At 37.6% G+C, this 23,071-nt stretch overlaps 1 protein-coding gene across 3 annotated transcripts in view; it reads right to left on the bottom strand.

Annotated features, from left to right (window-relative positions):
* PTGFR (prostaglandin F receptor (FP)) overlaps positions 1 to 22,395 on the bottom strand; it is a 47,646-nt gene extending 25,251 nt beyond the window's left edge. For 2 of the 3 annotated variants that reach the window (XM_011953173.1, XM_011953174.1), the window contains exons 1-3: positions 22,138 to 22,395; positions 19,857 to 20,726; positions 15,420 to 15,490 (exon numbers count right to left, since the gene is read on the bottom strand). In XM_011953173.1, the coding sequence (XP_011808563.1) occupies positions 15,420 to 15,490; positions 19,857 to 20,654 (869 nt within the window). In that variant the 5' untranslated portion in view covers positions 20,655 to 20,726; positions 22,138 to 22,395. The remainder of the gene's footprint in view (positions 1 to 15,419; positions 15,491 to 19,856; positions 20,727 to 22,137) is intronic. The other variant, XM_011953172.1, reaches the window with a different exon arrangement.
* Between the last annotated feature and the right edge of the window lie 676 nt (positions 22,396 to 23,071).

Below are 23,071 nucleotides of genomic sequence, written 5' to 3'. Positions count from 1 at the left end.
TGAAAACAATGCAGCCAAGTTATTTGCTAGGGCATAACATGGACGACTTTCACACCAGTTCCCATTAGCTTCCTCATTTCCATCTGAAACCTCATCAGCTTGGCCTTCTCTGTCCATATTTCTATCCACATTTTGGTCACAACCATGTAATCAGTCTCTAACTTTCCCTCGTCTTCCTGTGTTCTTCTGAGCCCTCCAAACTCTTCCAACCTCTGCCCATTTTACAATTCCAAAGCCACTTCCACATTTCAGGGATCTTTACAGCAACACTCCACTCCTGGTATAAATTTTCTGTGTTAGTCCTTTGTCACATTGCTATAAAAATAGCCAAGATAAGACTGGGAAATTTATAAAGAAAAGTGGTTTATTTCAGCTCGAGATTCTACAGGCTGAACAAGAAACATGGTGCCAGCACCCATTTTTGGTGAGGACATTAGGAAGCATATAGTTATAAAGGTAGGCAAAGGGGGAGCAGGCATGTCACATGGCAAAAGCAGGAGAGAGAAGGGGGAGGTCCCACACTTTGAAACAACCAGATATCATGCCAGATATCATAACCAGATATCATGAGAGAGAACTCACTTACCAAGGAGTTGGTGCTAAACCATTTGTAAGGAATCTGCCTCCATGATTCTATCACCTCTCACCAGGCCCCACCTCTAATGTTGAGAATGACATTTCAACATGAGATTTGGAAGGAACAAACATCTAAACCTTATCACCCAATGTTGGGGGTAGGGGCTAGAGAAAGGTGTTTAGGTCATAGGGGAAGATCCCTCATGAATGGCTTGGTGCCCTCCTTATGATAATGAGTGATTTATCACTCTGAGTTCAAGCAAGATGGTAATGAGTAATTTCTTGCTCTGAGTCCATGTAAGATCTGATTCTTTAAAAATGTAGCATCTCCCCTCACTTTTTCTGCTCCCTCTCTCACCTGTGACGTGCCTGCTCTGGCTTCACCTTCGACCATAAGCAAAAGCTCTCTGAAGCCTCCCCAGAAGCTGAGCACAGCTGGCATCACACTTCCTGTACAGCCTGCAGAACCACGAGCCAATTAAACCTCTTTTCTTTAAAAATTACCCAGTCTCAGATATTTCTTTATAGCAATATAAAAAATGAGCTAACACTGAAAATTCATACCATGAGTGGAGTATTGCTATAGAGATCCCTGAAGATGTGGAAGCAGCTTTGGAACTGTGAAAGGGGCAGAGGTTGGAAGAGTTTGGGGGGCTCAAAAGGACATAGGAAGATGAGGGAAAGTTAGAAACTTGTTAGACACTGATTAAATGGTTGTGGCCAAAATCACAACCTGATGGAAATATGGACAGTGAAGACCAGGCTGATGAGGTAGCAGATGGAAATTAGGAAGTTATTCAGAATTGGAGTGAAGGTCATGCATTTTACCCCCTAGCAAATAACTTGGCTATATTGTGTTCATGTCCTAGGGATCTGTGGAAGTTTGAATTTAAGAGTAATAACCTGGGATATCTGGCAGAAGAAGCAAGCAGCAAAGTGTTCAAGATGTGGCATGGCTGCTTCTAACAGCCTATGATCAGACACAGGGAAAAAGGAATGACTTAAAGTTGGAACTTCTATTTAAAAGGGAAGCAGAGGATAAACGTTTGAAAAAATCACAACCTAGCCACGTGATAGAGAAAAAAAAGCATTTTTCAGGAGAGGAATTTATGTGGGCTGGGAACAACCAGTTGCTAGAGAGATTTGCATGACTAAAAGGGAGCCATGTGCTAATATGCAAGACAATGAGTGAAAAGCCTCAAAGCCATTTCAGAAGTCTTTGAAGCATCTCCCTCCCATCACAGGCCCAGAGGCCTAGGAGGACATAAGGGTTTCAGGAGCCAGAGCCAGGTCATCAGTGCCCTGTGCAGCTTCACAATGCTATTTGCCATGTTCAGGCTGCTTCAGCTCCAGCGATGGCTCAAAGGGCCTCTGGTAAATCTCCTGCCACCACACCTGAGGGCATCAGCCATAAGTCTTGGCATTTTCCACATGGTATTAAACATATAGGTGCACAGAATGTAAAACTGAAGGAGGCTTGGTGACTTCCCCCTGGATTTTAGGGGATATATGGGGAAAGTTGGGTGCCCAGGCAGAAGGCTACTTCACGGGCAGGGCCCCCAAAGAGAGTCTCTACTAGGGAAGTGCAGAGGAAAAGTTTTGGGTTGAAGCCCCCATACCAAGTCCCCAAAGGGGCATTGCCTAGTAGAGCTGTGGGAAGGGGGCCACCACCCTCCAGACCCTGGAATGGTATAGCCACTTGCAGCTTGCACCATAAGCCTGAAAAAGCCACAGGCACTCAACTCCAACCCATGGGAGCAGCCATGGTGGCTGCACCCTGCAAAGCCAAAGGGATGGATTTTCCTCAGCCCTTGGGAGCCTACCTCTTACACCAGTGTGCCCTGAGTGTGGGACATGGAGTCAAGGACTATTTAAGCTTTAAAATTCAATGACTGATGTCCTGGGTTTTGGACTTGTGTGGGGCCTGTCGTCTCTTTTTTTTTTAGCTTATTTCCCCCTTTTGGAATGAGAATGTTTATCTAATGCTTATACCACCATTGTATCATGAAAGTAAATAACTCTTCCTTGTGCTCACATGCTCATAGGTGGAAGGAATCTGATTTGAGTCTCAGATGATATTCAAGAATTTGGGTCTTTTGAGTTGACACTAGAATGCCTTGAGACTTTTGAGCACTACTGTGAGGGGATGGTTGTATTTTGCAGTATGAGTAGGATATGAGATTTGGGGGGCCAAGGATGGAATGATATTGTTTGTGTGTTTGTCCCCTCCAAATCTCATGTTGAAATGTAATCTCCAGTGTTGGATATGGGGCCTGGTGGGAGGTGAATGCATTCTGGGAGTGGATCTCTCATGAATGGCTTCGTGCCTTCTTTGTGGTAATGAATGAGATCTCACTCTGAGTTCTCATGAGATCTGGTTGTTTAAAAGAGTGTGCACCTCCGTTCCTCTTTCTTACTCTCTCTGTCTTGCCATGTGATGTGCCTGTTCCCACTTCACCTCCTGCCATGGGTCAAAGCTCACTGAGACCTCAACAGAAGCTGAGAAGATGCCAGCACCATGCTTTCTCTACAACCTGCAGAACCGTGACCCAATTAAACCTCTTTTCTTCATAATTACGCAGTTTCAATAATTCCCTTCTAGTCATACAAAAATGCACTAATGCATTCATCCTGCATGCTCAGTACTTTAAGAGCGCTTTGGCCCTCTAGAAGAGAGGGATAGCAGAGAAATCCCTCAGGATTTACTGGGTTAGTACCTGAATGAACAGGACATCTTTCAGAGGCATCACTGTAATGCATGATTTGTAATTGGTTGCTGCTTATCTCTTTATACCATTTAGCAGGTAATCTTTGCATGAGTTGAACTGATTTAAGTTTGAATTTTTAGCAACCATGTAAAACAACCCAAGAAGTCCAAGAGAAAGGTGGCACCAATGCTGTGGTTACATTCTAATGTCAATTCATACCTGAGGGAGGTGTTTAAGGTGAGAGTGTTGATACAGGAAAAACAGGTCATTCAGTCACCTTTATCACCAAACATAAAATGGCTTGCTAAATCAATGAATTGGAAACCCACATAAATGTAAAACTATATAAATAAGCAGGCTAGCTTTTATATTATGACCATTTAGTTTATACAGGCAATCTAATTTTGGCAACTAAGAGAAAGTCAATAGCACACAATGGAAATGACTCCTAGATAGATTGCTGTCTTCTCTGCTATCCAGGAAAGCTAGATTTCAGTAACAAAAAAAAATCATCATTATAGAAACATTTAAAAATTAAGATGTATCAGAAACTATCTTTTCACCAAAATGAATACAAGCATAATGATAGAGATATCAGTTGCTACTTTTTGTTGCAATTTGAAAATAAGCTTTTATACTAGGAAATAAGGAATAAGACAGCAATCATACTGTTCTTTATATGCAATTCTAGTCTAGCATTTCCCCAAAAGGTGCATTTCTGATGTAAGCAGACACAGAGGATATGCTAGCTTGGAGAAATATTCTAAGAAGTTTCTTCTTAATGCACAGATTTTGAGCAATTCCAAACCACTAGACAGGTCTGGATGAGGGATAGGCCAATTACAGGCTTTGATGACCACCACAGTCAGCATCATATTCCTGGCACTAGGCAGAATGGGCCTACCTTCTATAGTGGAAATTTAGCTATACTCTTTCATCCACTGATTCCTTTCTGATTTAGTAGAACTGAAACAGCTACCAGAATACAGGCAGGAGAAGGTAAGTAGTAAAGTTACTCTCCATGTTAAAATATTTTTAATATCAGAATTCTAGAGTCCAACCAAGAGGTACTGCCAGCATGAGACAGAATGGAAGAAAATCTCTATTTGGTCTGTTCGAATTTGATGGCCTATATTCCATTAATAAGAATGGCACTAAAATTCCTTAGACTGTACCAAAGTACCCAAACATCTCACTAATTCAATTTTGAAAATCACCTCAGTAAAAAGAATTGACTGTAACATTCATATCAGTATCCTATGGCCAAAATGACTAAAAGGACAAAAATTATGTACTGGATTAATTTTCTACTTTAAGGCTTGCCTTTAGAATTTATATAGAATATTATGAGAAATATGCATTTTAAAGTAATAATGATCCCTCTGGGTTAAGAAGAGATGATTTTACCTTTACATTTTGCATTCTTCCTGCCCAAATTCCCATTTGAACAACTCAGTTAGAAACAACACATATACCCACCAATGCTGGCAAAGGCAGGCCAGACTGTTGAGAGTGGTTCAGAGATAGAAGTCAAGGGAGAGTTTGAACCACATGAATTTCGCTGAGGTGCACAGCAGGGAGCTAGCACTTGCTATGGAGACAGTGACATTCATTTCTAGGCTGTACTTGGTGCAGTAAAGGGGATCATGACAGCTGCACACTCCTAATGAAGGGTATGATGACTCAAAAGAGAGCAGTGCCTCAGGTAACTTTGGACTACAGTAATACTCATGAAAAGAAGCTGTTCGGCAAAACCATGAAGTTTCCAGCCACAGACTAGAGGAAAAATACTATTATTAAATTTCAAAATATAATGAATGCAATAAAAACAGAATACCAAATCTGTCTAGGCGATTTTTGTAGAAAAGAGTAAATATATATATATGAATGATGCATGAAAAGATAAGTGTTATGAGTAATAAATCAAGAAGCTTTGATATACTTTTAAAAAGTATTTCATAAGGAAAAACAAGTAGAAAACTTTGTTTTTCAGAAGCTTCAGTATTTCAGAAGCATAAACAGAAAAAAGAAAATAGAACACTTCTATGGGGTTAAAAAAATCAGGTTAAAAAAGTATCCTGAGTACAAGCAAAATGTAATAAAAGTATTCCCACACTGAAACAAATTCCAAAGATAAGTAACCACACAGGAAGGAAAAGAATTAAATTGGTTTCAAACTCCTTCTTTATAGAAGTAAATGAAGAAAACAAAATGGAATAAGGTCAGCAAGGTCTTTAAGGGAAAATAATTTTGATATAACAACTCAATAATCAGCAAAACTATTGACCAAGATAAGTACATTTTCAAACATTCTAGTTTGAAGCCTCATCCTTATTCTTCACATTAAGAGTTTAATTTTATACTTCAGCAATCTAGAAATCAATCAAAATACCAAACATTAGAATGGAGACAGTATGATCAAAAAGAAATTGCAGCAATAACAAAGCCAATAAAACAAAATATCAGTCAAATTCTACATAATTTTTCAGTTGTTTATAGTATGGTTATGAAACTTATTTTATTCAACATTTTACAAATTTTCTTGAATACTCACTGTGTGACATGTCCTATATTAGGCTCTGCAAATACAATGATTAGCAAAGCAGACATAGACTATATTCCTATGGAACTTCCAAAAATGTCAAAAATAATTTTAGAAAATGGAGAATTTTCTAAATTTCTAAAATGGAAATTTTAGAATTTTTCTAAAAAATAACAACTTAAATCTAAAATCTAAATGTGCTGTTTCATTCCAGTACAGCCAAATAAGCTCCTATGGAATCAACCTTCACTCAATAGCTATAAACTCTGCCAAAAACAAAAACAAACACACTACCTGAAGACCCTGGAGAATAACCAAAAGCAGGAAAATTCTAGAGAATAATCAATCATTCTCTGGGAAAAAGGATGAGTTTCCTATTCCACAGTTTCCAGTCTGAAAACACACCCCAGTCTGTGCCATACAGAGTAGCTAAACTCTGATACTAAACCCACAGTCTTTCCAGCCTGAAGAACCAGAGGACAGAGTTCTCCTGGAAACAAAAGAGCCAGAGAGGGAAAGCCCCAAATATTATATATAAACTCTGACCAAATCTTGGGCTGACCTTTGAACCATGCATGTCTAGGGTAGATTCCATGTAATCTAGTTAAGGATGAAATAACTGGTATTTCAGCTGCTGTTTGAAGTTTGAGTCTGATCAGGTTAATTTCCTGTTAAAACAGAAATATTAACACTCTTCAGAGGAATATAACAGAATGCAGAGTCTCCCTAACATAACATTCACAATGCCCAAGATACAATTCAATAATGTTCAATAAACAAAGAAACAGGAAACAGTGACTTGCTCTCAAAAAATAGAACAAACAGAGACTGACTCCAGGATACAGAAATGCTGGAATTAGCCAAAAAGAACTTTATATTCTTAGAATATTAAGATATTATATCTTATTCAAATGTACTATTATATTTATTAGGTTATTATATTTTATTAGAATATACTCAGTATCCTTGAGAGTACAAATTTAGCAGCAAATTTGTACTGAAATCAAACAAACCAATCACTAGGGAAAAAATAAAACTGTCAAACAAAATGCTGAAATAATGTCAAATCATAAAGCAACTAACATCCAAATTACTTTACTTATTCTAGTACCTGGAAAAATAAGAATTTCCCTGCTGGTTTTTAAAACTAGAATAATTCTAATACTAAAAGTAAAAGAATAAAATAAAACAGGGAAATTAGAGACCAATATAACCTTTTTACACACAAAAATAAAACGATTTTTTCCAAAAATATATACAAATAGCCAACAAGCACATTAAAAGATGTTCAACATTAAGAAAATGAAACTCAAACTACAATGAGTTACCATGACATCCACTAGAGCCATTATGATAAAATATAAATAAAAATAAAACGAGAAAATAAAAAGTGTTGGCAAAAAAAAATGTGGAATAATTGGGACACTCACACATTACTGTCAGGAATGGAAAATTTTGCATCTGCTGTGAAAAGGTTTGGTGGTTTCTCAAGAAGTTAAACAGAATTACTATATTACCAAGAATTCCACTTCTAGTTGTATACCCAAAAGAATTATAAACAGGTGTTCAAAAACTTGTACACAAATGGCATTATTATTCACAATAGCCAAAAGATGGAAACAGCCCAAATGTTCATCAACTTCTGAAAAGATAAACAAAATGTGGTATATTGTTACAAATGAATTTATTCAGCTACAAAAAGGAAAGATGTACTGATACACGCTGTAATGTACATGAACCTTGAAAACCTTATGCTAACCAAAAGAAGCCAGACACAAAAGATGACATATTGTAAGATTCTATTTATGCAAAATAACCATAATAAACAAACCCAGAAAGAGAGAAATTACTGGTTGCCATGGACTTTGGGGTGTGGGGAGTGACTACTGTTGGATATGGGGTTTTCTTTGCGGGTAAAAAAAATGTTCTGTACAAGATGGTGGTGACAACTGCACAACATTGTGAATGAATTGTACACTTAAAATGGTTAAAATGGTAAATTTTATATTATGCAAATTTTACCACAATAAACAACAAATGCATCAAGATCACTGCTTTCTTATATACTTGTATATGTAAAAGAAAAAAATATGATTATATTTACAGTAGAAACAAAAAATTTTTAAAAGTTAGAATAGGCCAAGCGCAATGGCTGACGCCTGTAATCCCAGCAGTTTGGGAGGCCGAGGTGAGTGGATCACCTAAGGTCAGGGGTTTGAGAACAGCCTGGCCAACGTGGTGAAACCCCATCTCTACTAAAAATACAAAAATTAGACAGGTGTGGTTGTGGGTGCCTGTAATCCCAGCTACCCAGGAGGCTGAGGCAGGAGAATCACTTGAACCTGGGAAGCGGAGGTTGCAGTGAGCCAAGGTCACGCCACTGCACTCCAGCCTGGACAACAAGAGCAAAACTCCATTTCAAAAAAAAAAAAAAGTTAGAATGAAAGTTTTATAAAACTAACACAACTAATTTGCCTCACTATTATGAGGAAAATTACAAAATTTTTATTCAAAACATGACTTTGATAATAAGATAGATTGTGATCAAGATAAGAAACACTCTATATTAAAATTGATAAATTGAACCCAAGTCTAAATAAAATGTAAAGATAATTGTACATAAAGCTAATACTAATTGTATGTAAAGATCAACAGGATAAGATAAAGGATCCAAAAATATCCAAGCACATGTTAGAATGTTATATATACTAAATGTAGGAATTTAAAACAGTTTGCAGGAAGATCATTCAATAAATAATTTGAGGACAACTGGCTAACCATTCAATAGAAAATTCAGATCATTAACTTGTAAATCAAACCAAAATAAGTAATAAATGTATTAAAACATAAATACAAATGATGAATGGGGAAAATTGCTAGAAGAAGAAAAGAGATAAATGCTGGTATCATCTCAGCCTGAGAAAAGCATTTTTTAAACATGAAATGAAGCAGTAACCACAAAAGAAATTATTAATTCACTACTGTTGTAAACTCAAATACTAAATTAAAAGGCAAACAATAAACCTGAAAAAGTAACTGCTTTTATAACAATTTATTTCATAAATATTTTTATATATCAGAATTATCTGTTCTTTGCTATCCAAAGAGTTCTTGAACATTTGTATTATAAAAATACAAATACTTGTACATTCATAAAAGGGATAATGCCCAACAACTGTAATAAAAAATGTTTACTCTATTAATCAAAGAATTAAAATAATGTATTTTCCCCATTAGCTAGGTAAAAGGATAGACATACCCAGAATACTAACAGTAGTTATCTCTGGATAGTGGGATTTGGAAGATTTTTTTAAAAAAACTTAATGTGTAGTTTGCTATAATTTTTTACAATGAAATTTTATAGCTAAAGAAAATATTATATTTTTTCAAATAGCTTGGGGAATATAATACATGAAATTTAATATTCCTCAATAAAGGAGAAGATATCTGTGAAAATAAAAGGAGGTCTCATCTTTCCAACAGAGTTCCTGAAACATGAGAGTGCCTCTCTTCACCCTCACAGCACCAGCTTTCTGCTGCTGTAATTGCCTTGTTTTTACCCTTACATTCTGTTTCTCCTTCACTCATGTGACTTTTATTTTTCCTTCTGTTTTCTGGTCCACAGCCACGGTCATAAATGCAAGAAGCAAAATAAAGGATGATATAATAACAATAACAACAAATATTGCTGCCATTGCTGCTACAACAATGTTCTTGCTGTGTATTTAGTACTTACTAATTCACCTTTGTGATCAGAGGTTCCTTCAGTATTACTAAGACATTACCTCCCTGACCTGCTCCAAAGCAAAGCCAGAAAAATACAAATAGCTATATTTACCCCATAGTAAAAGTAGAAAAAGTAGGCAGAGGATGCATGTGGAGTTTGGAGAAGAGAATGCAAAGTCACAGACAAAATGAAGGAGACAGAAAGCATGAGTCTTAGAATTTGACTCAGGAATATTTTCCCAGGTCATGTATCTGTCTCTATCCTTTACCCTCCACCTGGAGAGACACCCACCCATTTCCTCAGCAAAGTCAGCTGAAAGAGTAAATCAATGAGTAAATTATTCATGAGTAAATGAAAGCATAAATGAACTTTTTGGTTTTCTTCCTATTACTCATGTTCACAGCAATTTAATGATTTAATTGTTTTTCTTTATTTCTAAAACTTCCTTGAACTCTTAGAAAGTGTTAGGAGTTTTTGTAATGCTTCATTTCACCCCAAATTTATTTCTCTTGTACATCCTGAGTCACTTTCCTTATCAAAAGATAGTATAAAATACTAATTTGAATTATTAAATTTGTATTATCTAACTTAATTTTCCTACTACTCATATTTTATTACTTGAAAAATTTTTCTTTTAATATTAACTTATTATAACCTGCTGTATTCTAATCCTGTTAAAGCCTGGCCCAAATACTAAAGAGTTTCTCTTCTCATTTTCACACTTCTGTGTCTCTGGGAATTATATGCATTATTTTCTCATTGGTTCGTACAGCTTACATTAATTGACTTTCAATTACATTTATTTCCAGTAATTTTTCTTTGTAAATGATAGCCCAGAGAAATTTTTTTCCTTTTCATAAGTTGTCACAAATAATCCCATCCACAAACATTCATAATAAAATACCTGCTATTCTGTTGTAACAAAAGATAGAATCATTATATTTCAATTTCCTGCATATCTCTTCTCTTTTTATAAGTACAATTGTCTAAGGCCATAGACATTATGAACAGTTAAATTACAGAGACTATTATTCTAGAATCTAGAACAGTGCCTGATACATGTTAGATGCCCAATAAATATTTGTCAGATCAATAAACAAATAATAACTTATGGATCATCAAATTAGAAGTGACAAATCCCTTTTATAAGTCTCATTATTCATTTAATAAATAATTTTAAAGTACCTTTGATTGTCTCATTGACAAAATGATTAGCAGGCAAAATTATTATTTAATACTAACAGAAACAACAATGAGAATAGTATAATAACTGAAGCATACGGTACTTGTTATATGTCAAACACTATTTTAAGTGCTTTACATACATTAATTTATTTAATTCTCACAACCACCCTATAAAGTGGGTACTATTACTACTTATTTCACTTTATTTTACTTTAAAATATTTTACTTTGCTTTATTACTACTTAATTATGAGGAAACAGTGGCTACAGTCACATGGCCAGGAAGTGAAAGAAACAGGACTTGAACCCAGATTCTTAAACCACTACACTATATTGCTTCTTCAAAGGCTAATATCTTACGTCTTTTGCTTCAACTAAATTATACGTTCCTTGAGGAAAGATCTGTATCCTTTACTCCCTGGTACCACTCACAACTCTGATCTAATAATTAATATCTTACAAATTATTAGAATATTTAGGAGGTTAGCAGGCAACATCTTTACTTCTGATGAGATAGTGAAATAAGGACCTATAATGTGAAACTTGGAGTGGAAATGTTCAAGTTTTCTGAAGCTATGAGCTTCTTCCTCTTTTCCTTTCTACTGCAACCAATCTTTCTTAATGGAAGAGAAAATGGAAAACATCTGAACTAACACAGATGATTATTTTTCATTGAGATGGTGGGCAGCATTAATACCAATACACTTTTTGAGTATTTTTGGTTTTCTTGTACGTTTACTATGCACCAATCACTCTACGATGAGATTTTAGGGGAGTCAAGTTATTTAATCTGACAGTACATCAGAGTATACTATGATTATAATCACAGATATGCACAATTGTCTTAGAGTAACTCTAAGGTCATAGCTAAGGAGTGGTGAGGCTGAGATCCATGTTCCCCGCCTGTACTCTGAATAACTACACTGTTCTCAAAGGAAGCCTTGATTTGGGACTATGCACAAAAAAACTAAAATAATTCATTTTACACAATCCAATTATCTCTGTCTCCTTCACCATCACACCACAGCCACATTCCATTTCAGCATTCCACAGTCTGAATTTCATTTGGGATACAATAGCTGAGGAGGAGTGAGAAAAAACACCTCCCTGCCTATGTAAAACCACAACTGTATTCACTCTTCTATGGCATTAGCTGTATTACACCCAGAAAAGAGGACAGACAGGAGGCAGGTTTACGCAAGCTCTGAAAGGTTGATTTACAAGTATCACAAGACAAATTTATCCTATTGGATGAAGTCCTCTCTGAGTACAGATAAATGACACTGATGTATCAGGTAAAACTGGGGTGGCTATACATGCCTTCCAAAACAAATATAAATGGAATGCATTTTATATACTTCCTATAAAGATAAGTCTTAAGCAAATAAAGCTAAAACTGGCAACCCAAAGAGCTTTGGAACACATCAACATCTTGAATTGTTCTTCAAATGTTTTGGAGCTTAATAGAAAGCCCAAAACCCTTTAAGCCAGAAGATTTTTATATCCATGAGGGTATAAATTTAATACACATGTTTCTGATTCGTTTACACTTAAGTCATTCAAGTAATGTTTTGTAAGTGTCGTCTCAATGTCTATGATATCTTTGGGCATTTTTATAAGTCTTTCTTCTTAAAAAAAAAAAGGTCATGTTTTTCCAAGAGTAAGTAAATTTAAAATAACAAAGTATTCCAGATCACTGTGCTCATCCAAAGCAACAAATTCTTGTGTAGATTCTCATCCTAGCGATGTCTTTTAAAACTGGATTGACATTTGCCAATTTTATACCATACACTTTTATGGAGGGAGATAGTTTTATACTTAAATGAGCTCAATTCCATATACATAGCCTATACATAGCTCATATATTTATCAAATAATGCTGTAAACCAATGTGTAATACACTTTATATGCAGATAGTACATGAACAAATAGATTTCTGAAAGGTTGTCCTAAGGTAGACTGTGGAGACAATAGACTTCGGGGCAGAGATCTGCATGCAGGAAGCTTCCCAGGGAGAGAGTGAAGTGGGGAAGGAAGCAGGATTGGGCAGGAGAGGAGCTGCAATGCAGTTGCCAGGAAACTCCTCAAGAGATGCCTCAGCAAGTCCTGAAACATGAATGGACCTTCAGAAATATCCCAACAAGGCAAAGGAACAAGTTCCCTGTATCCCCACATCCACCGGTCACTGCACATAGACTGACCCCAAGAGACAGGGACACAATCTTGGACAAAGCAGCTAATTCAGCAAAAGGAAATTTCCCTGAGAAAAGGAAGATCAGGGAGGAGTACCACAGTGTCCGCTAAAAAGGTCTGTCAGAATTTTTTGAGAATTAATCCTCTGTGAATATAAAACCTACCTAATCTTTTAGTCTGATAACAATGCAAATTAAGGCACATGCATTCACTTAATCAGCTGGTAAAGACATGATGTAAGCAAGCCCATTTCAGACAAATTTCCACATTTACCATAGAGCTTTCATTTTATGACAAGGAACATGCAATATCTGGAGGTCTTTACTCAAAGTAAGTTCTCCTCTTGTCCCTTGACATGATTCTCTCAGAGATAAAATATTAATAAAAAATGCATTATGAAAAAAATGTGTGGCTGTAGAGAAAATAACAGTGTTAAAGACTCTGGGGTAAAATTAATCCAAATTTCTATTACCTAATATTTTCCTTTGCCTTTGATACTTCCCATTCAATACTTGATTCATTATCTTCTTCATTCAACAAATATTTATTAATGGCTCATTATATTTGAAATTAAAACAAACTAATAAGGTAGAGTAAAGCCACCCAGCACCATTTGGAATAACAGAGAAAACACATAAACAAATCATTGTAATATCATAAAATAAAATACCAAGCCTAGTATATCCATGAAGTTCCTCTAGAAGCCGACAAAATTCCTTAATTCTCATTCTGGACTCAAACTTCAGAAAGTCCAAGATTCTCCACGACACTACTTCCAACTTACATTCTTAGGGAACTTCTGAACACAGAATTTCTCCCTCTCAGACCTCTCCAGCTCAACACAATTCAAAGTACTAGAAGTATTCCCAGGGCCTATCAACCAGGTCCTGACCTCCTCAGCAGAGCTAATCCAAAGTGGAAATGAGTGTAGTCAACAACTGGGCCCTCCTTTACATAGGATTCATTTGACAGACCCTTACTGACCCCATCTATATGCCAGGCACTGGTCTAGGAGCTGAACACAGAACAATCAGCAAGGCCCTTCCCTCAGGAGCTTGCGTGCTAGGGGCAAAAGCCCAGCAACAACCAGATAAACAGAGAAATGTGTATTATGTTATCACATCCTGCTAGGTCCTATGAGGGAGATAAAGCAGCAGAAAGGAAGAGAGGAAAAGAGAACAGGAACTTTTTAAGATAGCCTGGCTAGAGGAGGGAATATTTGAGAAAACAGAGAAGAAAGAGGGAGAGAGTCAAAGAGGAGAGTGTTCCAGGCAGGAGAACACCAAGGCTCAGGGACAGGAACGTGCTCCCTGATCTCCCAGAACAGCTCCTCTGCTAGCTGTGGTTGGTCATTCACCCCATGGCACTTACTTCATGCTTTCCCCAATGTGAGAAAGCCATCTGAATTCCAGTGATTAAAGTACATTAACGTGTCTCTAAAATATGTCTTTTCTGCTAGATACGAATTTTGAGTCGTTTAGATCTAAGTTACAAACTTCGCAGGAGTAGAACCCAGGTGTCATCAGTCCTGTATCCGGACAACTTCACTGCTGCTTCCACGTTCCAAACAGAGGGACACTCCCTCTTCACAAAGAAAACTAGCTAAAACGATTTATGAAAATATTGCCTCTGAAATCAGCAGAAATCCAAGATTAAATCTGAAAGATCTACATTCCAAGATCTAATATAAGACTATAGAACCGTCCATTTTGTTTGTTTGTTTGTTTGTTTCTTTGTTTGTTTTTAGAGTCAGGGGATACCTGTACAGGTTTGTTGCATGTGAATATTGCACAATACTGAGGTTTAGGCTTCTAGTATCACCCAAGTAGTGAACACAGTATCTGATAGCTATGCCACCCACTAGAATCTCTCTTATTTGATCCAATGGCAATTGGTTAATTTTTTAAATTGGTAAGTAATTTAACATTTATGTGTGTATTTGTTTATATACATACACACACAGGTATGTATGTACACATCTACACTTTTATGTATGTACCTAAATACATAAACAATATACACACTACATATACACATGTACACATTTATATTGTACATGTGCAATTTTCCGCATTATCTCTTCACATAAAACATATAAACGTACATCCACTCACCATCCTTTGGGTACTGAGGCAAGTGCTCAAGACACATACATAGATTTCCATTACACCATTCTTAAATATGATGATGGGGGTCAGCCTTTCAAAGAAAATAATCTTCACTAATAGTCAAAATGTGCTATGATGTCATGTTACTCCATCATTTGTCATTTGCCCTTTAAGACCTGGTCATTATGAAGTCAATACCTTTAGTAATTTCAGGCAAACTTCAATTAGCCACCCAGTTCTTTGATCTATATCTGACAAACACCTTAGTGACCAAACAATGTTTAACTATGTTGACTAGAAATATTAGCATAAGAGTAATCTTAGGAAAATCAAGCTCCAACTCTACATTTGCAAGAGAACACATTTCTTGGGTAAACTCACCTACATAAGAAATCACTTTGCTCTTCATGTACTTTATATTTCTCTTTCCCATTCAAAATTATTCTGTATCCCTGAAGAGAAGGTAAAACAAACATATGGCCTTCCAGTAAAAGACAGCTGAAATTTAATAGCGTCCCAGGTCTACCGTTGGTGATTAGGGAACAGATTAAAATTACCATTTGGTTTCAGAGTTTGCTTGGTTGTTAACCTACAAAACTCAGAATCCATATACTGGTCAATCATTTCCAATCTTTTGACATTCATACTACTTAAGTTACAGTCAACCAGTCAACAAGTATTTGTTGCTCTGCCAAATAGTTGAACTACACATAGCACTAATAATTAATTCCTTTTAGGTTTGCATATTCTAGAAGTGGAGCATTACAAAGAATCATTACCCATATAAAAGTAGAAACAAAACAATATTGAGAAAATATTTCTCAAAAGTGCTGATAAATGTCTTTTTTCCCCTTCACAATAGAGACATCAGGAGAATGTGTTCAAGATTTATTTATTAAGAAAAATTGATTCATCTAGGAAGAACACGAGACAATTTTATAATTGCTGTTTCACTTTCAAAGATGTTTAGAATTAACTTGTTGCTAAATGGAACTGTAAGATAATAAGCATCGGTTGTAGTTTCCTGTATTTTTTGGTTAGCATTATAATTAAATGAATGTGAATGAATTAACTGTGTTTAAAACTACAAAACCCAGATATTGTGAAAATTTAAGTAAATAACAAGTTATATTTTAAACAAATGTTATGTTTGTACTACATTTCTACATTTCAATTGCTAGGAGGAGGAAAGCACATTTTCCCCTTTTGGAAAAATAAAACACATTATAATGCCACAGGGAATTTTTAGGGTAAGGAAACTATTCTGAATGATACTGTAATGGTGGACACATGTCATTCTAGATTTTCAAAACCCATAGAATGTACAACACAAAGAGATAGCCCTAATGTAAACTACAAACTTTAGTTAATAATAATATAGCAGTGTTGACTCATCTATTGTAATGAATATGCCACACCAAAGCAAGATGTTAATAATAAAGGTGATGGGTGGGAGGAGGGGAAGGGAGTATTTGTAAATTCTCTCTACTTTCTACTCATTTTTCTGTAGACCCAAAACTACTCAAAAAAGTAAAATAGAGTCTATTAGCATGAGAGAGAATTCAAACATTATGATCATTTTACCTTTGTATTAAAACTCAACAAATTCATAAAGTATCACCTTTGACATAAACTTAAATATAAATTTCAATTTATAAATTTCAATGATTTTAGAAATTATGCCACTATTGATAAGTTTTGATTTAGCAGCTCCTGTCAGGCAGAAACACCATCATCTCCACCTTCCTCCTTTCCTCCTTTTAGTGTATGTACCTCTACCTTTGTTCCAGCTTGAGACTTGAAAATGACTGTGAACACTGATCAAAGAGTGTGTGCAGATTTTCATTCAAACACAAATCCAACAATTCACACTTAATCAGAGAGAAAAGGCACATGGTATGAAATAGGGCATTGACCTGGAAGCTGTCACTATTACAGTGCATCTGTGGGAGTCCAGAAGCTTGATTTCAGAGGTATTTTTAAAAACCAGAAACTTTTAAAATACAAGGTGGACAGGAAAATGATGGCTCTGTAATTATATCTATTAAAATCCTCCTAGATGTGTGAGAGAGAAAAAGAGAAAATTTTCAACTGAAGTATTAGTACTGGATGTTATTTTGAGATTCTCAAGCCTGTATTTTTATAAGGTTATTTATACCTGTCTGAGGACCTTAACTTAATCCCCAAGGCACTTGTGTCCAGAACACCAAAGTTCTGATGAAATCTTTTAGTCAGAAATTTTCATGAAGACTCAGATCTCCACAAAAGAAGCCAGGAAGCCAAGAATGCTTAAAATAACTCAAAATATCAACCCATTAAGTAATACCTGTGGTGTATCTACTATCCAGCTAACACAGAAATAATTTTCATGCCAAAAGTATTTATATGTTGTGACATAGATATATCAATAATTCATAGTTAAAGAGAAAGTGGACCTCAGAAAATGTTCTGTAAAAATGAAACTTTATTTCCACTAGGAAATATGTTCAAAATATGAATTACATTGTAATATTTATTCCAAACCAAACCAAAAATCCAGGAATGGAGAAATTAGAGGAAAACATACATTCAAAACATCCATGCCAAGAGTCTGAAATGTTGCTTCCTTCCATAATCTTGCAGGAGTAAGTCTATGACTCCTGTTCCTCAAAGTTGAAATCCAGTAACTAAATAGAATTTTTAAGTTGCTTCAGAATAAACAAAAAATAAAATACAAGTGATTATCTCAGTTGTCCAGATTATGTCTCTCATTTATTAATGCTTCACTATTTCACTGTTCTGAGGTATTCTCCAGAGACACAACCTTCGTTGTAAAAGTTTATTTAAACATTTTTAGCCACTTCTTTTCTCACCTTCTTTGTATTTCTTTCACCACCCCCAAATTCACTTCAACCCTTCAGACTCATTTTTTAGTTTTAAAAGTTACTTTACTTCAAAGTTTAGCTACAGAAAACTAAAAAAGCATTATACTCAGGAAATTTCTTTAGTCAAGTGACATACATTAACCTCCTCAAAAATAAACAATGAAGTGGTTCCAGTGTTGTTAGAAATGGGTTCTGTTATTCAATTCACACAACTATACTCTAATCACAGATCAGATTCTTACTGGGTTCACCCAAGTACTTGTCAATTGACAATAAGCAGGTCTCCAAAGGTTGACTTGACTTGCCATTGATAGACCCACTCTCCCGTTGGGTGAGCTCTTATGACCTGGCCAACTCAGGAACAACACAAAAAATATTTAAATGACTTAACAATTCAAGAAGCCAAATTCAGGTTGTGAGGCAATAATATGAATAGAAATTTTTAAAATATTAGAAAAGAAGAACTCCCTTTGTAAAATAAACTCTACTCTATCATAGAATCTGTCTGCAGTAGCAGCTATCACAAACTTTTATGTGTATCAAAATCATCTGGATCATTAATTAAAACTGCACTAGTGGGCTGGGCATGGTGGCTCACAGCTGTAATCCCAGCACTTTGGAAGGCTGAGGCAGGTGGATCACGAGGTCAGGAGTTTGAGACTAGCCTGATCAACATGGTGAAACCCCATCTCTACTAAAAATACAAAAATTAGCCGGGTGTGGTGGCACACGCCTGTAATCCCAGCTACTCAGGAGGTTGAGGCAAGAGAATTGCTTGAACCCGGGAGGCGGACATTGCAGTGAGCCAAAATCACATCACTGCACTCCAGTCTGGGTGACACAGCAAGACTCTGTCTCAAAAAAGAAAAAAAAAAATTGCACTAGCAACAATTCTTGGGAAATCAGCCTGTTTGGAGACTTGGAAAACTGCATTAGTAACAAGCACCTTCATTCTACCGGGTAAGATACAACCACTACCTTTGTCTTACCTCTACCTTTGCCTCACTTCCACCCCACCTGTATTGCTATCTCTGGATGCCCTCCCGCTTCCCCATTGTTACAGACGAGGCAAAAAAGAAAATCTTTGCCTCACTTGCTCGCTACAGAGGGTTTTGTTTTTGTTTTCTTTCATGGCATGTTGTCACTTCTTACATTATAAAGCAAAATGTTAGAAAGAGTTAAGGTCTTACCTATCTATGATAAATATGATTTTTGTCTTCTATCTGGAAAATGATATGATTTATGTTTGTTTCTAATAGCTTCACTTTAGCTTTCATTTCCAAATTAAACTATCAAGCTATCACATATAGATTCTGGTTAAATTAAAATGTTAAATGAATGAAACAATAAGGGAGGAATCTCTGGCCTTCCTGCCAAATGTACCACTCCCTGGACAAATGGCATTGTTCCTGAGTTAGTGAACTACTGATTTCTTCACTTGAACTATCCATGCAGTACACCTTAACTATCCAGCTATCTCAATTCAGCACCACCCTTTGCAGTTCTGGTCATTACATGCTTAGGAGAACCCACTAGGTAATATACCCTGTTTACAAGTTAAAAGTCCATGTGACTTTCTATCAAGACTTACTGCAATCTGTTCAAATGTTGTTTTATAGTTGGTCATTTTGTTTATATTTTAGAAATAATCATATTCAGTATATTAAAAATATGTAACTTCTGTTAGAACTACACTGCTTTGAAGCAGCTAACACTATGGTTAGAATTGTTTAGCAACACATTTCTTTCACTTCAGGGCTTGTGGGAAAATAACCATATGTGTCATATCCCATTTAATTCTAAACCAGAGCTGACTGCTGAAATAAATTTTGAGTAGCGGTCATTCTCAGCATTTAAAAGACCGAACTTCCAGACTAACAACTTTGAAAAAGATAACCTTGAATTGAATATGGATTAACCCAAGAAAGCAGAAGTCAAAATTTCAGGCTCTTACCAGAAATGGACTCCAACAAATACAGGAGACACACATTATCGCCAGGAGCTGGATCACCATTTCCAAATGATGAGATCTGCCTTGTCTGTGCTGCTGACTTTTAAATTTAACTCTTAAAAGTGTAATTCCTGTGATTGCATTGCACAACAATGAAACACCAAGGGCTAAGAGCCCCAGAAAAGAAAACAGTAGAAGATAAAATCTATCTTCCCAGTCTTTGATGTCTTCTGTGTTGTAGAAACACCAGGTCCTCGACGCCTGAATTTTATAGTCTCGATGTCCAAGGATGGGCAGCAAAGCTATAAAAACAGCAAACAAGCACACACCACTTAACATCATTTTCACATGTTTGGATGTAATTTTCGTAGAATGAAATATTGGTTTTGTGACTCCAATACACCGCTCAATGGCCATCACACTGCCTAGAAGAAGTGGGCACAGACCAGAAAACACCATGCAGATACCAAAAATACTGCAAAGGACATTTGATTGGTCAAAGCGGATCCAGTCTTTATCAGAAGCATATACAAATACTGCTATGGCTCCATTGATGAGATGGCCAAAGAAGTCCGTGATTACCAGGCCACTAGCCAAAAGCAGAAACGATGCCTTGGACTTCTGTCTAAATCTCTGATATGCCTTCATGAGAATGGCAATGGCAAGGCTGTTTGACAAGATTCCCACTGTCATGAAGATTACTGAAAAAAATACGGAAAGCCGATTTTCCGTCTGGCAGGTTGTGTTTGAAAGAAGCCCAGCTGCAGGAGACACTGGCTGTTTGGAATTGTTCATGGACATTGTTGTGGAGATAAAAGTCAACCACTCAAGTCATCTCCCTCTCAAAACTGTGCAAGCTTGCAGTCCAGACATCTGTAGGTTAAAGAGAGAGGAATTATGAACAACGCATTACTGCTCATCTGACGTTTATGACTGACGTGCCCCAGCACCCTGTGGTGAGATAGGTTTTATCTGGCCTATCACAAGCAAGGTTGCATCATACTGAAAGCAGCTCATATCTGCCTGCAGTTCCACATTTCATTTTCAAGGTGAAGAAACTGTCGAAATTGAGACCCCTTGGTTAACTTCTGTGGCCCCTCTGCAAATGAGCACCTCCTCCTGTATGTGCCCCTGACACATCACTGACACCTTAAAATTTTCAGGTTTTACAAAATTGCTACCAAGATTAGATTTGAACCCAATAAGGTTTTTAAAATCATAAGTCTATTTTAAAAAACAAACAAAAAAAAAACGGCCTTTGTCCCCAAACTGCAGATTATTCCTCAATTGAACGACCTCCTTGTCAGGCAGACATAACAATCTCCAAACTTTGGAAGGAGACTAGCAAGTTCATTGATATTAAATGTAGATTTTCTGAATATGTTTCTAAGCCTGAATCAAATAACAGCAAACCACACACACGTTGAACCCACGAAAAGCAGAGTGGCGAGTCTCTAGGAAGGTTTTCTGGTCTAGCTGCCCCTGTGCAGAAATTCTGATTCGCCATAGGGAAGGGGGCGGGCCACGCTCACTGTGCACCTCCGCCAAGATACTGTCCAATTACAGCTTCAAAGTAGCAACATCCAAGGCGAAGTATTTATTTGTCACTCTTTCCCCTAGGGGGCTGAAGCCTGAGTCACAGACATTGGATATACATGGCCACAGCCACTCTGCTCCGAGCTAATTCGATTGGCGTTTCCCGAGCAGCTAGCTTTCCCGGAGGCTGGGAATTCCGGAGCCAGCCTTTCCTGCGCCCAGCCGGAGTGGGACTGCCTAGGCTGACCCCAGGACGGTCACCTCCTCCAGGTCTTACTCACAGTTCGACTTTCGCCCGTTACTACCCCCGCCGCCCTTTGGCCTGGTGTCATAACATCCTCTCCAAACTAACAAACTCGCTGAAACTTTCTGCCATTGCTCAAACGCCAAAGGGCTATTTTCTCCTTCATCCCGGCACAGGGCGTGAGGAGGTCCCCGGGTGAGAAACTCGAAGTGCCGCCCACAGGGAACCCTGCAGCGGCAAGAAGCGGGATCTCTGCCGATTTCCCTCTTCTGAGACCCTTTCTACCCAGTCCCCACCCGAGCAACTCAGAATGGGGACCGGTTAGCCCGAGTACCCTTCTTTCTCTACGCGTCTCCCTAGCTTGGGGAATCTGGTCCAAACTCAGTGTCAGGCGCAGCCGGCAGAAGCTGCGGCCGGGTGTCCCAGGGGGTGAGTTGGTTAAACCTGGGACTGGATGTCATACGGAGGCCCATGCGTTGCGATCAGCCTCTGGAGAGGTGGTACCTTGTCATCCCAGGCCGCCAGCCGGGCTCTCTGCGGAGAAGACTGAGCCGCTCGGTGAGCCATGGCGCCCTGGGCCGCCGCCACCTCGTTCCACCGAGCCCAGTGCGGGGATCCTGCTGGGGCGCCAGCTGTGGTCCTGCCGCTCGTCCCCTATGCGCACTCGTTCCCTTAGCGCGGAACCTGCCGGGCGCGCTCCGCTCCTGGGATCCCTCTGCACCTAGCTGCGCTGGCAGCCTGGGAAGGATGGGGCGCGCGAGTGACCTCCGCCTCTTCGTCTTCTCTCTCGCCTCCGCCCCCTTTTCCATAGGCACAGAGCAGAACTGGAAGAGAAGAGGGCAGCGTGCTTGGATGCATCAGAGCTGCCCTTAGCCGCTGGACCAGCTAAAGAAAGTTTTGTTTTAAACTCATTTTTATCCCCAAGCCATCTCTGAGGATGCAAGACAACAGTCTGGAGAGCCGAGGAAACCCTAAGATGGTGTGTTAGGCTGTCAGATGGTGGCTTGCAGACAATTCATTCCAAGTCCAGCTCGAAACGCATAAAGAAACCAGGTAGAAAGAGGTTGTGTGTTTGAGGGAGAATTTTGTGGCAAATATCTCCAGGGAGTTAAAAACAGGTATTCAAGCCCCGTAAATGAAAACTCTCGCAGCCTTAGGGTTCACTGTCACACAGAGGACTGGGACTGTTTCCAGCTTTCTAAGGAATGTGAAAAGGAAAAGGGGTGAGATGCCTTCTTGAACAACACCGGCAGATAAGGGATTAGTAACATTTCAGTGATTTTAGAAATCCACTGGAGAGAGAATTTCTAGTGATATGTATACTCCAAGAGATGTACATCTAATAAATTTCGTGGAGATACATTTATGATGAAGTAATCTATTTTTTCATTAGGAATTATGATTTGAACCATTTTCTTCTGTAATTGCTTTTATCTAA

This window comes from Colobus angolensis, unplaced genomic scaffold (genome assembly GCF_000951035.1).
Source record: "Colobus angolensis palliatus isolate OR3802 unplaced genomic scaffold, Cang.pa_1.0 Scaffold359, whole genome shotgun sequence".
Classification (NCBI taxonomy): Eukaryota; Metazoa; Chordata; class Mammalia; order Primates; family Cercopithecidae; genus Colobus; species Colobus angolensis.
This window is presented reverse-complemented; position numbering and strand designations above follow the sequence as displayed.